The sequence below is a fragment of the Neodiprion fabricii genome, chromosome 1 (genome assembly GCF_021155785.1).
Source record: "Neodiprion fabricii isolate iyNeoFabr1 chromosome 1, iyNeoFabr1.1, whole genome shotgun sequence".
NCBI lineage: Eukaryota > Metazoa > Arthropoda > Insecta > Hymenoptera > Diprionidae > Neodiprion > Neodiprion fabricii.
Window position 1 is genome coordinate 26,237,385 of NC_060239.1, and position 16,056 is coordinate 26,253,440.

General features: G+C 41.5%; 1 protein-coding gene across 2 annotated transcripts in view; it reads right to left on the reverse strand.

The window, feature by feature from the left end:
• Positions 1-16,056, reverse strand: part of LOC124183117 (probable G-protein coupled receptor CG31760) — a 134,986-nt gene that overhangs the window by 44,135 nt on the left and 74,795 nt on the right. For both annotated transcript variants that reach the window (XM_046571175.1, XM_046571184.1), the window contains 2 exons: positions 11,455-11,578; positions 9,813-9,956 (listed from right to left, as the gene is read on the reverse strand). In XM_046571175.1, the coding sequence (XP_046427131.1) occupies positions 9,813-9,956; positions 11,455-11,578 (268 nt within the window). The remainder of the gene's footprint in view (positions 1-9,812; positions 9,957-11,454; positions 11,579-16,056) is intronic.

Below are 16,056 nucleotides of genomic sequence, written 5' to 3' on the forward strand. Positions count from 1 at the left end.
CGTTCAATCATATCCAGGACAGTGCAAACCCTGTCATCTTGCGTGATTAGTCATTCGCACAACAAATGGAAAGTTCCCATTGTTCACCGCGCGATGAAAGAGGGGAGCAACGCTATCACCGTCATCGCGATCTTCCGGCACATAATTGAGTCGCTCAAAGAAATGGACAAATGGAAAAACGTGATTACCCACAGTCCGACAACTTTTTGGATCCCTGGGCTCCTCAAACGTGCTGCAACACTCAACGACGATGGTCGACATCCAACACACCAAGTAGAGAGTCGTCCTGACCATCGGGGTAACGCCCAGACACACCTATAACCTATATTGAGTCTGTGACTGACAAGAGCCTAAGACGCGGACTTCGTTGGGTGGCTGGAGATCGTCTTAGGCTTTCTCTGTTGCGGGGCAATCAGCAGCGGATAATTGGATCTGGTACATTGACCCGATGAAGAGAGAAGCGATAAACCGAGATACCCTCAAAGACGTGCGACTTGATTTTCGGAGCCTCGATTACCTACCAAACTAGACATGAACAACGGCTGTTTGATACTACGTTACCGCATTTTCCGTGACTGCGTCGATTTCCGGGCTTGAAGATGAAGGCGGATACAACGGAGTCCAAGGATACAACCGACCCTTGTTAATAGAAGACAATGGATCCTGTGATGGATGAGCATCGAGGTACGAACACGAAATCACGCTTCGTTCCGGAATGTTGTACGTTCCGAAAATGTCGATATAAGCACCCGGTGAGAATCTTCGTTGGACATAAGTCGGCAGAATTTTTTTGTTATTTTATTTATTTATTTTTTTCATCATTTTAAAATCTATTCAGAAAGCTCCCGTATACACAATGTACGACCAAGCAGGGAATTGTGCCGTGACCGAAGATCGTGCCGACCACATTACGAGCGAACAATAGATTTCGCGAAGAAACCGCCTCCCTGCAAACACCAAATCACGATTCAGTCTCCAAGGTTCTATTGTTGAATCAGCTACGGGAGGGACATTCTCTCTCCGATATCCAAGGCCACACGTATTTTCTTCAAGGTGTCTCGTCGCCATTTATATTTGAAATTCAATTTTCCTCACCCACATATTTCAAACGTGGCTGGGGGTGTACTGTGAGCATTCACACAAGTCCATCTTCAAACTTTTCACAATTGACGCGAGATTTGATACATTTTTACAGGGCCGAGGTTGAAAAAACTCTCGGCATTCCGAATTCCTCCGACGGAATGAGAATGGAGAGTAATTCCACAAAATTTGGGAACCGAGTTCAGGCAGCTGGCTCATCCGTCAATTCAATTTCAACAATTTCAAGCTACAGTTTATTTAGATCTACCAGAAATCCAACGGTATACCGGTGAGGCGATCCTGAAGCTATTTGGAACCAGATCCTAGATTTAAACAAACTGCAGAGTGACTCTGACCGGAAGACAAAACGTTGGCTCGTAAGCTGGAAATCACGTGTCGCGTAATAATTCAAGATTAAGGAACCTGGGTGAACAATTACCAGCGATAAACGGCGCGTGAAAGGTCGACAAAGAGAACCGAGAGTTCGAAAAAGCTCCGAGTAAATACGCGAGGTAAATTATTTTCTTTTCCCGTGACCATGTACAAGATCATACGTATGTATACGTATGCAATTATACGTACACATATAACTAGAGAGCGTAATATAGTGAGCGAGTATTCACGTCGGCCACACGGTTCTTGGCATTGCCCACCAGCAGTTTACAAATTTACGATCCCTGGCCAATTTTTCGCTCAATAAATTTCACATGGGTCCGAAAACCGGCAAACATACGTTACGCGTGTTTTACCCTTCCCTGGTCAGCAGTGTAGACCCACAAAGCAGATTGCCGCGTTGTCAGCTGCCATACCGTTCGCCCACGGTACACGTCCGGCAAATAACCGCGTTAAAGCTGAAACTTCGGATACAGCTGACCAGAAGCCAGAGATTCATCATTCATCGTACAAATTCATCATGCGAGAGTATAACGTGCGCGTCATATACCACGGCGAAATTTCGACATTGTTGAAAGCTTTTCGAGAGATTGTGCCGTTACTCGATTGTTACTTTAAAGGGTCAACTAACCTGTCGAAATGAAAAATAAACCGATTTTCGGATGAAGAAATGATGGACAATTGTATCCCAAGCTGCTAACAGCGGGAATACGAAACTCGGAGTGCCGAGCGCAAGTCCTGCAGCAAGTTCAACCTATGTCATTAACTCTGCAAATTGAACTTTAGTCTGGTGTAAACGGTGAGACTTGCTCGTACTGTAAATCACGCATTTATCATTTGCAAGGTGAATGGTGAAGAAGGGTGAAGAAAAAAAAACAAAATCACTCAAATGCGCAGTCGCGGACACGGGGTGAGAGCAATTTAGTGATCAAATTAGGTACTTCCAACAACGCTGAGTACACAACAAGTGGGTATAAAAAATGAGAAAAACCGAAAATCAGAATGACCAATATTCGGAACGTAAAAATAACGAAAATTTGAAACAAAGACAGATCAAAGTGATGAAATTTCACCACGTCAGAAACTCACGGAACCGAAAATCTTTTATCATCCCGAATGTCGCTTTTTCAGATTTTCCAATTTTCTCATTTTCACACTTTCGGAATTTTCACTAATCGGAGTAAAAAAGTAAGTTTCGGACCATTCGAAACTTTAATGTTTAGTCAAAGTTTGATTTCTTTAAACTAATTTTCGCCACCAAACAATTCGGAATTTCAACCCTGTCCCCATACAAACCACAAACCGCGCTTGCAAACAATTGTGCAACGTCTCAAAAATCAATAATAAAATAACAAGCAAGCAGCAACGATTCCTGACTTCTCGAGCAAATTCTTTACGCTCGGCATTCGCCCCCGTTTCACATTCAATTTGGATGATGAAACAACGGTACACGAGTCGTCTCGTTGTCACGATAATTACCTCCGTGCTTTGTTATACCGCGTACCTACGTCTGTTTTATTTATTTCAATTTTTTTGTTCTTTTCGACGCCGCCGAGGGTACGTGAAATGATTATAAACCCCTACCAAGATGGAGATACTCCGTCTTATTTCCGCGTCCTTTAAGTATAATTAGCAGTACACCGGGGGTGAGCGAGGCAGTTTTCGCGTATCTGTCAATGGCAGATAACGGGGCGTGCAAAGTAAGCTCGAAGCCTGTGGTGCCTCTTTATATTTGCAAAGAGGTCGGTCGGCACTCGCGCAAGGTGAATACCGACCATTCGGCACCCTTGGCTGCGTCGGCGGATGAACTCCTTCAGGATGATCCAGGTAACGATATAAAGCCACGCCCGAGACCGGGACAAAATTAAATCTCCTTACGGTTATTTTATGCGCGAGTTTTCAACGCCTACCCACGCCTACACCTGGCTGCGTAACGCATATTTTCCGCGTACACGTGGATACCGGCTTTACGAGGGGAAACGTTATCTCGGCGGGGCACGAACGAAAGCTTGGACGGTTCGTGTTCTCGCGACTTCGCGACTCCCCCTTCGCCTTAAGAAAGTTGAATCCTTACTAGGTACAACTTTGGCCTCCTCGCAACTTCGCACCGCACAACCTTTTCCCGTGTTTCTCGATCCCTAACAACCTGAGAGCATTGAACTGTGTAGCCATACTTCGCGGAATAATTTCGCCTCTGGCTGTTACATACGTCGCACTTTAAAGAAGTCGCGACGACTTTAAATCAGTTCTTTCGACGTGTTTAAGGACGTGTGCCGATCCTTAGGACCTACGCTACGCGTACGTGCATCGTTCTCCGATAGATTCTCAATTTATGAAATACCGTTTGGTATGCTCGGCACACGTTATACCGTAATTGGAAAACGCGATTTTTTTCTTGGCAATAACAGTCAACTTCTTCAGCAACTTCTGCAGCAAAGTTATTTTCCAATATGTGCTCGGATGTGTATTCGTGCATAAAACGCACGTTCCTTGTTATCGTAACGAAGTTGTGATCACACCCCTTATACACCCTGGCAAGGCAGATGACGATATAATGTTCATCCAGTGTACGGCTACGCGGCCAACGATTATTATTGCGAAAACAGTCAGTCTCCAAGCTCTGATAGGTGTACTTCGTTTTCAAAATACATCAGCTTTTTCGCATATTTTTCTTTACTGAGAGATTTCTTTCACTCGATGTTTACTCACTACGCACGGAGATTCCATTCGTTTCTCTAGACGATATCTAAATTCAAACGGGGTTTCTCGACTAGCTTCTACGACATCGTTAAAGCTAATTGACGTATCGGAGCTTTTGAAGGAGCAGCTTCGCTGGTGGAGAAATTCTTTTCCTGCGTCCGCGTAATACGCTGATATTAAGCCGTCAGTTGCCGCACGAACAACATCGCTGCAGTGGATTCCGGCAATAATGCACAAAGTGTACCGCTATACAAACTTCTCGATGTCGTCAGGAAGTGAGGCTTATCACGCTTACGAAATTAGGGAAAGACGCGTCAAAGAGTCACGGATACGAGAAGGTTTCCAAATTACCATAAAAGAAAGACAACCAAGGCGGAGCGATAGCGGCGTGAAGCTATACGAAAGTTTCTCTGTGCCGCGGAATTTCGACGCTTGACTCCGTTAAGATCTGCTTACTCGAGTACTTCCTGGATCATCAAACGGAGGAGAAGTAGTAAGATTATGAAAAGATTCACCAACACAAGTTGAGACACCGCTTGCATCTACGCCACAATCATGCGACACTCGAGTTGTTACCGAATTACAGATTCGATCGCAATCATCGCGCTCATATACGGACGGTAAAAAGGCAATGTCGGTAGAATGAATCTGTCTAATCGTAAGTCTGTATCTTAACTACGTGTCGATTTCGCGCTACGCGTGATGTGCAGGTTGAATTATACAAAGTTACGCCTTGTTGCTTGCCCGTTGAAATTAAATCCTGGGTGTGAAACGAATTCTTCAGCTATTGTCCGAGAGGTTGAGTTGAACCAGTCACTCACCCTCGACGCTCCATCCTCGAAACTCCCTTGGCAAATGTTTGCCGAATTAGTAGTCTGTAGTGGGTCGTTGCCAGTGTGGAGTCCTCGTTGTCACGTTAATCGTAACCTAAATCTCGCGAGTACTCGTATTTTGTAGTTAGTATGACCAAGTAATTACCTCAGGTACCTCCTGCATCCCTAGAGCCTGTTGCTCCTCTGGGAACAATTCTTGCTAGCTATTCTCGCCTCCATATTTCATGGAAACTCGTCTGCGGTTCCCTCGAAAATCAAAACCGCAGTATTTGCTCCTGGGATTTTGCCTATTTGTTCGTCCATCAGCCGTTGAAAATGGATTCTGGAGTTTCGATAATTCGTAGAAATGGTTGAATGTAAATTCTGGTATTCAATTGCAAATCGTCATATTTTCCAACAATTTAAACCAACGGTTCTAGAATTTGGAGGGGATATTATAGTTGCGACGAAGTGATAAAAAATTGATGCCATTTATAATGAGATTTCTTTTACCTGAATTGAAAGAAATATAATTAGTGAACAAGTATCAAGTCTGAAAAATCTACGACAGTTGTTAATTTCGGACAAGAGAAAAAGAAAGAAACAAAAAATGATTACAGTGTATTGCAGGTTATTTGGGAAAAATATTTTCATAAATTCTAGTATGTCCAAATGACGCACGTTTTGATTCTGAGATGAAAACTTCCAGTTGTGTTTCGGATTTTTATCCAAGTCCTTTCTTTACAGCCAAGGGCATGATATCCTGTTGTTTAATGAAACGTGGATAGGAGATACATAATATACGAGAGAAAAAATTTCAGCTGAAAAGGGAGGCGCGACAAGAAGAAAAAAGAAAGGTAAAATCCAGCTAGCACTCACGAGCACCCCTGGGAAGATTCAATTTGGTGTTGAAGGAAGCTCAGCGCAGTTGCAGGTTTCTTCAACTTTTTCCAAGTCTATGGCCCAGGGGCTCTGCCGGAAAACAGCTCGCGGAGTCGATTTATACGGAGGCAAAGCCCTTGCATTAGATTGTTACGCCGAGTTCCTGACGAGCGAAGCCCTTCGGCTGCTGTTGCTACATTTCAACTCCGTGCACGCTCTGCGTCGAAACCCCGGCTTCCTGTCCTCCCTCTCGGTTTTTTCAGAACAAAGCCAGAGAAGAAAAGAGCTCAAGTTTCGTTCCGTTCTTATCCGTCAGCTATTTAATTCAACTTGAAATGCGAAGAAGAGAAACTTTCCACTCTTCTACTGCGTAAATTAATTGGTGATATAAGGAGAAAAAGATTAAAAAATCAGACAAAAAAGTGAAGAAAGGGAGAAAAACGTGAAGGAGAAAAACGTGGCGCAGAACAAAATACAGGTGACGAAAAGTGGAAAAATGGACAAGTATACGCTGAGAAAAAAGAGTTAGACTTCCTCTGTGCCACCGATGAAAATCGAGCCTATCGTCCCTTCGCTGGTTTTCAAAATGACGCTGATCCACTGTTCGAGACCGGATTGGCGCCTTGGACTTCAGGTTTCGACGTTCCGAGTGACTTGAGCAAGAGCAAGGAACCACGTATTGTTAATTTGCGATATTCAGAGTGAGAAGACTCTACAGTTATGGCTAAGCTAGCCGAGCCAATACCATGAATGATATGTCGAAAACTGAAGACTCTTCTTGAGAATGAAGACCAGTCTTGAGAGGGCCCCTTCCTTCTCGATCCTCCAGAAAAGAGCGAACCACTAGAAATCCAAACTGACCTCTCTCCGGCATCTTGTTACATGTGAGCAGGGTTGCCTGGCACTTGTTTCATAAAAATCTAAAATCAGTTAGAATCGAATTAGAATAAAGTATCTACAGATTATCCGCTGCAAACATATCGCGAATTATTATAATTTATAAATTTTTATTTCGCTAGGTAACGCGCATTTTGTCATCACGACACTTTCTCTGTGGACTGTAAAGAAAACTTCGCACACCCCCCCAGAGATTCCCGTTTCTGCAGGTAGTTTTAACGGTAAGCGAAGCATAGACAAAAGGAAGAGCAAACGACGAGGCGAGTATGCGCAACTTTGAAAATTGCCATTTTTATGGAACTGATCCGGAACGGAATTGACGGCTGACACTAAAGCCTCCGACTGGCAGTTTCTTTCATAATCCGCTCCTCGCACTGTAACCTCATGGCTGTAAGTTTACGACCGGATACTTCGGAGAGTTGCGATCCTCGACCGGACGTGGTGGCGCTGAAAGTAGCCTTGAATTTCCGGTTGGCAGTTAACGGCGGTGCGAGGTGCCGGATTCAATAACGTTTGCCCCACCAGTCGAATGACTATGGGGTGTGAGGAGGGGGTAGAACTCGATACTAAACGAAAAGCCGCGTGAACTGCGGGGGCCGGATAGAACGAGAGAAAGAGAGAGAAAAGAAAAAAGGGATGGTGAGAGAAACAGAGAGAAAGAGAGAGAGAGAGAGAGAATGGAAACGCCGGCGTAAATCGGCCGATAATAATCAAATTGGCGTCTGAAGGGGTTCGACGCTCCTTGAATTCTCCCTACTTGAGGGAAATGCGGAGAATAGCTTCCGAGTTAATTTATAGTTTAGGATAAAATCGTCATGCATGTCACGTAACATTTCCGTAATAATAATTAAGCATAATAATAATTACTAGCTATCACGCCATCGCTTGCGATAGCGATGCCACTAACCAGCAGCGTCAAAGAGAGGGAACATCATCTTGGCTCATTGATCGCCGAGAGTCGATGACGGTTGTACGGAAACAGATAATAGATAGACGAACTTCGTTCGTCAACTGTCGGATTCTCGAACTCCTCGAAGAAGATTACTTCGTCTTGTGAGGCATACGTAACTTTGATAATATTACACTATTTCTGTAAAGAGATGTTTCCTCGAAAGGAGAAACCTATTCGGTTGTATACTTATACGAATTTCGTTACCGAATTGCCTGTGTCTATTTCACCGAAAAGTTGAAGACACATGGTGCTAAAAACGAGTTAAAACCTTGGTAACTTCGCTATTGAGATGTTACCTTTCGCAAATGTGTGTGTATAAGAAATTTTAGAGGTGAGTTCTAAGCTCTGACAATGAGATGTGACGCGTGGATAATTTCGCACTCCTTAAATGATATTAAGCAAAGCTGTTACCGCAGCTGAGTGAAAAGTCCTGCTTGGGTAAAGGGGATAATTTGTGAGGCGAACTCTCGAGACGTCGTCGGAGAATCTATGTATCCCTACGACCGTGGCTAACCTCGTGAAACCAAACCCAACTCGGTGTAACCCAGCCTGATTCAACGTCGTCTCAAGCTTTCAAGAGCTTTGCGTGCCTTGCCGGAATGTATTGTAAGATTCCTCCTTTAAAGATTTTATCTTTCTTTTTACTTTCCTTTTCTTTTTCTTTCTTTTTCAGCTTCAATCTTTCGATTGAAGTTTGATATTCAAGCCTGTACATCGTTTCTTGATAAACCGAATACCGATTAATGAGGACACTTCGATCCGAGACGAAATTATTCCCCAGCGTAAATATCATATTATGGTGAAAATTAATAAGAAACTCGCGAAACCTCTTCAGCGAAAAGAAATCAGAAGGTAAAAATTCACGCAGCGAGGATCTTTGACATTATATTTGTATTTTGACGAAGAGACGGGAGTACAGTTATGACACTTAATCAGCGTGAATTTCGTAAAGTTGATTCATCGATGTAATTATGGGATAACTCATTATTGCACAACTTTATGATCATACAAAATTCAACAAGCCGTAAGAAAGCAAACCGTATTTAACTCGAGTTCTGGGAACTGAACTTTGTTATTCTAAAGTTGTAAAATAGCAATTTTTTCTACACCGTTTCGTTGCGCTAACGTTTCTGACTTAAATTTCGCAATGCTTGTTGTTGTTTTATTTTCAAGAGAAAATATGCACACATCTCGATGGTCTGTTCCCTTTAATCGTATACTACGGAAATAAAATCTGTTCCCGATTAAAACGTGAGGAGAATATTTTGTTTTTGTACAAAAGTAGGTATCCCACTCTTGGTGCAGGCTTCAAAGAAGTGAAAAGTAAAAACTTTTTTAATTTACAAACGGTTTCGCAGCAGCACGCGCGCTAGGCATTCTGCGAATTGACCGAGAACAGCACTCTGATATTCCGTTTATACTTTCATTCCGTTTGTAACTCATGCTCTGTAAGAAAACTTGTAACAGCGTGTTGATACGAGTGAAAATTTTTAATGTGCATTGTTAGAATCCTTATGTACAATGGAAATCTACCAGGGATCTACCGTTTCTGAGGAGAATATCTTTCGGGATAAACGTGATCCTCGACCAAAGTTGTTGCCCGCAAGTAGGCTACCAGAAGTTTCTCTGTATGGTTGTTGTTTCTCTTATTTTTTTTTTTTCATTGTTCACGAGTTCAAAACTTCTCCCCGGTCGGTCCAACAGCGTCTTTGACGAGCCAATACCGAAGTCAGAATAAACGCTCGTTGTGCAAGTTCCATGCTGCTTGATTTCACGAAGCATTTCAAGAATCCCATCGGCCTAAAGATGAAATACGAAAAAAGGATCGAAAGAGGCAAACAATTTTCAAAGTATTTCCCATCGAATGAGCTCAATAATTTAGGCCATGAGTTCTAAAGGACTTTGCAGCTGGTCGCGCTTAGTCTCGCCTGAGATAACTCAAAGCTTGTCTTACCAGGTCAAATAATTTCGGCAGCAGCTTCCCGTTGTTCAACAAACGCTCCACTGGCATCGAATTTTTCTTCGGTTTATCGTTATAGTGAAATATTTTTAGGAAATTTAATATTTTTTCCAAATTATTCGCTCGCAGAACTTACCATCATTAATTTCTCGTATTCTTCCTCGATCACGGTACCATTGTAGTATCGCGTTGTTGACTTTGTCTCCGGATAATAAAAGCCACGTTTGCAAACGCACCGATAACTTCCCCTGCGAAAACCAAGTCCGGGTATGGCGACGCACTGAAACAAGAGCATAAATCGTGCAACATTGTTAATCGTTAGAACATATTTGTACCGAAAATCTGAATGGTTTATGGATAAGTGAGCGATTACGTTGTCCGAATAAATATATAAAATAAAAAAAAAAAAAACAATTCTAAAACTATTTTCCATTTTTTCCAGTAACTTCAGTTTGTTATCCTCAAAATCTCTAATCTCCAATCTTACATTGATCATATATACATATTTTGTGGATAAAAATACCCTTGAAACATTCTAGGTGAAAGAAGCTTGTGAATAGGAATACGTTGCAAAAAAATTATTAAACACGTCCAATTTGGCGATAGTCAGATGACTCGAAAAAAATTAGCAATCAAATCTCGTTCTTTCGCACAAGCAAATACTGTTGTGTCAAACGGCGCGTTATAATATCAGTGAAGTTCAAGCGAATCCCCACTTCTGCCACGTGGGTTGGAGAGTACAAAATATAATCCAACGATAAGCCGGCCAGCCCGGACAACAAATTTTCCAGAATAATTAAAAAAAGAGCAATAATAACGGTGCCCAGTGCTCTCTGCCTTCAGATGGTAGATTGGGCGTGACGTTCGAGTTAATTGCAAAAGAGAAAAACACAACTCTCAGAGAGTTATGCGAGAGGTAAAAATATGTCAAGTTAAAGAACAGTGTAATAAACAATATCGTTGCAATCCAATTTCAAGCATTCAATCCTACTATAACATTTAATTGCATTTTCTGTCAAAAGGAATGGTACGTTTTGGAACAGATATCGAATATTTGACTCCTGGCTTGACCAACCATTTCATCAGGTGTTTCGGCAACCTTTGAAAATATTAATTAAAAATTGACCTACGTTCAGAAATCGAAATTCCTCTCTCATTTGGAACGAAATTTTTCGTCAATCAATTTAACCGATTACTTTTATCAGTATTTACTCATACGTCGATAACATAGAAAAATATACCACGAAGGAAAAAGAGTCTGGTAAATCCATGTTAGCCAATCGATCGATGCACCTTCTGCTAGTTATCGAGTCCGCAGCTCGACGTCTGTTACACCGAAAAAATCCATGACCTCCGAGTTTGGGAAAAAGTATATGAGAGAATGGTCCCGTAGCCAAGATTAGCCAGAGTCGCCGGGAGTTGGAGTGGATTAGGCGAGCCAAGCTTGATTAAAACAAATGTTATTTATCGCGGCATGTGCCCGGCATTCGAAACCAAATTGTGCTCCCTCCACTTGTTACACGATTTATTAATCCCAGCCTACCTACGTGGCTGCAGAAGACGATGGCAGGGTGAGGATTTATCCCTTTTTATCTAGCCGTGTAACTTAATTCCTCGTATTCAACGCTGCTCTCTCATTGCTTCCGACAATTCCTGCAAATTGGTCATCGAAGGACGAGGATTTTCTACGCGATATAAGCGATAAAAAAAAATTAATGACAACCATCCACAAACGAAGGAAAAGGGAAAGGAAACTATGGGACATCGCTTCGCCTCACCTCGGTTGTTCGTTTTTTGCACTTATCACTGGCGGCGAAAATGTTGAGCTGCGTCGATCCAGGGGGAAGAGGGCACTGATCAATATCAACTCTCCGCAAGTCGATGTCGATTCCACTTGTGCCTCTGTAACAAGAAACGAAAAAAAACTTATTTGAATACGGCAGAAGCAACGGAAAAGGAAGTTTGATTATTTAAGAGTAGCAGAAATCCTGCGGAGTTTCATGTAATATGGAAAAAAACACATGGAAAAAAAAACCGAGGAAAGAATATACGTAAAACAGCATTCCTGGAATTTGATTTGAAACAGCATTGAGTCGTTGCGCAAAAATGTCCCATTTCTTATTTTCATCCATCAGACCGAGGCTACCTCGAAAACATCTCTTGCGGTGTTACACTTTTTCTCAAAATCAGATTGCGAGACTCGCGAAATGTCAATTCTCCAAGGATCACGTCTAGTCGGTATGCGATACTGTTTTCATATTCTGTGGGTATGAAATTCAAGAACACGGTGCTCTGGACCGTGAGAGTAAATTTTTTTAGAAGACAAATATCAACGAATAAACGATTGACAAATATAATTCCAGGACAATTCACGTATTTTCGGAAAACGATATGCTTAGAAAAATAAATAGCGTTGAAGCAGTTTCTTTTTTTCGTATGAAATCCACTCAGCAGAGATTGGATATTATTTTTCCTTTAAAATACTCGCTCACCCGATGAGTATCGACAAATTATTAATCATCCAAAGTTTTCGTACATGAAAATGAAAAGTTCCATGTATCAAATGCAGTGTTCAAATAGCTTTCGCGGATGTGCTTCCCGAGAGACTCTTGACACACTTGAATGATCTTAAAGCTGAGCACCTACCACTTGCCTTGCTTTAAATTCACTCTAACGCGGTAGCAAGAATATTTGATCAATTGGTAAGATTCTCTAACGAGATTCTTCTCTTCCATGCTGCTTGCGAAATGACAATGAAGTGAGTAAAAGAAAAAAAAACAAGTTGAATACTTAATTATAATAAACTTAATCACTTGGAATGATTTCTTTGCGAAAAACTCATATCGGAAATAACGTCGAGCAAAGTTTCGCCAAGAATATTTAATCTCGAATGTAAGTTTGTGAATCGTTTTTACTTCACGATTGCAATATTGCAATGTTTTGCGTGAATTCGAATTGAAGCTCATAAAATTGTCGAAGACTGGAAGCCGCTTTATTGCCCTGTTATTTCGCCTGTTTCTTTATTAGTAATTCTTGTATTTTATTAATACACTCTTGGCTTTATATTCATATATGTTCGTGTCAATTGTCTTTTTACGCCATTTCTTAATCTTTTTTACGTACGCTCGTAACGCTCTCGCAATTGAACATTATAAATATACATTGTGTCATCTGATCGGAAATTTTATTCATTAAATCGTTTCTTTTTTGGTTACTCCGTCCCTGACGAGTCTACTCTGATTAATCTAACCTTGTTTTATAATTTGGGCTTTTCTTTATGTTTCCCGCAAATTGCCTTGTATCTTTCCATTCGATTGAATGAACAAACCGTCACATTCTTCAGAAACGAGTTTGCTGAAATTAATTTCCCGTTTTCGACGGAATCTTTTCAAACTAAGTAATCACTCTTTTTTGTAATCTATTTAGTTTCCCAAACTCTCTATCTCCCTTTCATTACTTCTCCTTCTCTCTTACTCCGTAAATACACGGGCTCTAAATCGCTCGACAAACTTTCCGGAACGTAAAAGTCCGGCTGACTATTCTACAACGCTGCAAGTTCTAAAACAAGGAGTTCAAAGTTTGCACTGCGGAATGCTTGACTGGATAGCAAGTAAAAGAAAGAAAAAAAAAAACGGAATGGTTTTCTTTGCCCAGAGATGTCTCTTCCGGGGCGAATTTGTTCCTGTTATACAGTTGGTTCCGCCTCGCTATCCTAGAAAAGTTCAAAAACCCAAAATACCGTGATGCGAGTGATAACATTATCGCCAAGACGATTGACTTGATGTCCGATCGGTAATATTAATAGATCAACGAATCAACGGGTACAGCTTGCTTATATTGTAGACATTATACGGAGCCCACGGGAGACTGAATTTCCAGGAAGAAAAATGGTTCTCTCGTCTAAATGGACAAAGTGACGGTTGCGCGTCAAGTATCAGGGGATAAAATGCGAAAATTGGCAATCCGATGTTATCGATCAAAACTTAACTGATCCGTTGGCTGTAAGTTGATACGTTTCGAACCGTCGAAGGAACGGCGAGAGGAAGAAAACGGAAAATGACTGATTGACACTAATTGGAAAGTGAACGAGACCTTGACAGGTTCGAGGAACAAACCAAAGGCGTGTGCTTACTGCTCGAAAGTTGAACGAGAAGAGCTCATCGAGTACGGGACTATGTGGCTGGGACGCATATATACATATACATTATACATGTATATATAATATAAGATAAAGGTATGCAGACCACGTCACCCATTCGTCTAATAAATTGGACTTTGGAGGGATAATCTTCTTAACGAGTAAGAATATGGAAATATCTCCGCAGAGGTACATCAGGGGTTATTCATATAACAAACTATGTACCTAGGTATTTTATTTTAGTTCCAGTTTCCGCACCCGATTAAATTACCGACCCTGTACGTATTTGCTCGACTTATCCCCCCCGTATTCTCGGGCATTAACAACTCTTGAGAGAATTTTTATTGTCCTCACCTTAACTACAAGTTTCGCAGGACGCACAAGGGAAAACTTGCCCCAGAAAGTAGCGTCGAGCTAAGGACGAATTGGAGCTTCAGCTGTAGGCGGCAGAAACGGTGCCGGCAGCAGCTTAATGGCCTCCTGTTATTAACGAGGCCTCGTAATGAGATGAAGATAAGAATAGCGAAACGGGGGAGGGAAGCGACGGGTTGGGACAATGTTTAACCATGTTTTCGGCGAAACTGTGTAGGTACCCAGTGCTTCTCGAATTTCGTTACACCCTCGGGCAAACTATTAGATTTCAATGATACAACACGAGACGTGATTCGACGTCAGACTTTATATAACAGCGCAGACGTCGACCGAATCCGAACCTGACAATTTCATCGACACCCTTAAATGAGGCTAACGAAGTTGAATTCCTCTGACAAGAAATTCAACATCACTTTCAGTTAATTCCTAAAATTGAGACAGACGAATCTAACTCTACACTTGACGATAGATTAAGCCTCGTGTAATTGAATTTCAAAGTACTGTAAGCGCGAAATTCCCAACCGAGATAGACTACGAAATACCCTGCCACTGTAACGTTTGGAAAAGCAGGCGAGTAGTTTACTCTTAAATTTTGAAATCTAATCAGCGTGCGGCCTGCCGATGCATGAAGTATGAACAATGCGTTGAATCTCTGTACAAACGTATAACGGCATTCGATAAGACATCAAGTGGTTGACGAGATTGACGAGCTAGACGTCGATGCCCTCCAAGGGGTGCCGATAGCAATTTTTTGAAGGTACAGACTGACTTACGTATTAACGTATCACCTTTTTTCATTTTTCTTGGAAGTTAAAGTAGAAACGATAAGAAAAAGAAAATCTCAAACCTCCATTTTAATGTATGATAATGCATAGACGTATAATGTATGATTTTATATCAATTATCGAATCACTTCTGTAGTTTAACGTCGTTGTGAAGACGATGCGATTTTCACCCTGACATAATATTTCGTTCTAGTTACAAATGAATATTCATTTTTTCACTTCGGCGTATCGCTCCAATGAAACAACTACGTAATTATTCGTCAAATTCGTACGATCGGTAATGAAAATTACTACTCGATACCGACCATATTACGCGATAACTGAAAATTGCGATAACAAGAGATTCCTAAATTTTTCCAACCATAAAAAATGCATGGAAATTTTTTGTTCCAAAGAATTTCATCGATAAAACCAATTTTGTAAAGTGAAGAAGAAGAATTTTGTCTCTCAAGTGCCTGATCACTGCGGTTATTCTACAGGAAATTTTTTCTTACTACATCATTCGCTTTTTTTCGCCGAAAAGTAAATTAGTCAACAATATTTCCACCGCGATTCTAACAACCGGTAGGATCATGTTCGCGGCGATAGGTTAAAGAAACGATAAGCGCCTCTCGCGTGAATAATCATCGTTTTTCACACAGCATAATGATATACGGTGTCCGTTTAACAATGCCGCAAGAACAAGCCTCGATTTAAAATAGAGCGGCATCAACCAACGGGGGGGGGGGGTTCCTTACAGACCTCGTATACATACCTATGCGTAACAGACGTTTTCACGTTTATAGCACCCAAGTCGTAAATTCCTAAGCGTTGGAGCTCGCCTGTCAAAATAGTTATTACAATCTTAAGTTACGCTTGAGTGAATTCCTCGGAAGAAAATCTTTATCAAAAGCATACGCCGCACCGTCTTCCTTGCGGTTCCTAATTTACTTCCCCAGAATTCGTTCTTTCTTCTCTTCTCGTCGTTGAATATCAGATATTCCCACATAATAAGAAAGGAAGAGAAAACCGTCGGAGTTGTTCTAACTTCTAAAAATCGTGACACGACATTCTTGTTTTACCGAATGCAGGCGGGTTTAGCGAAG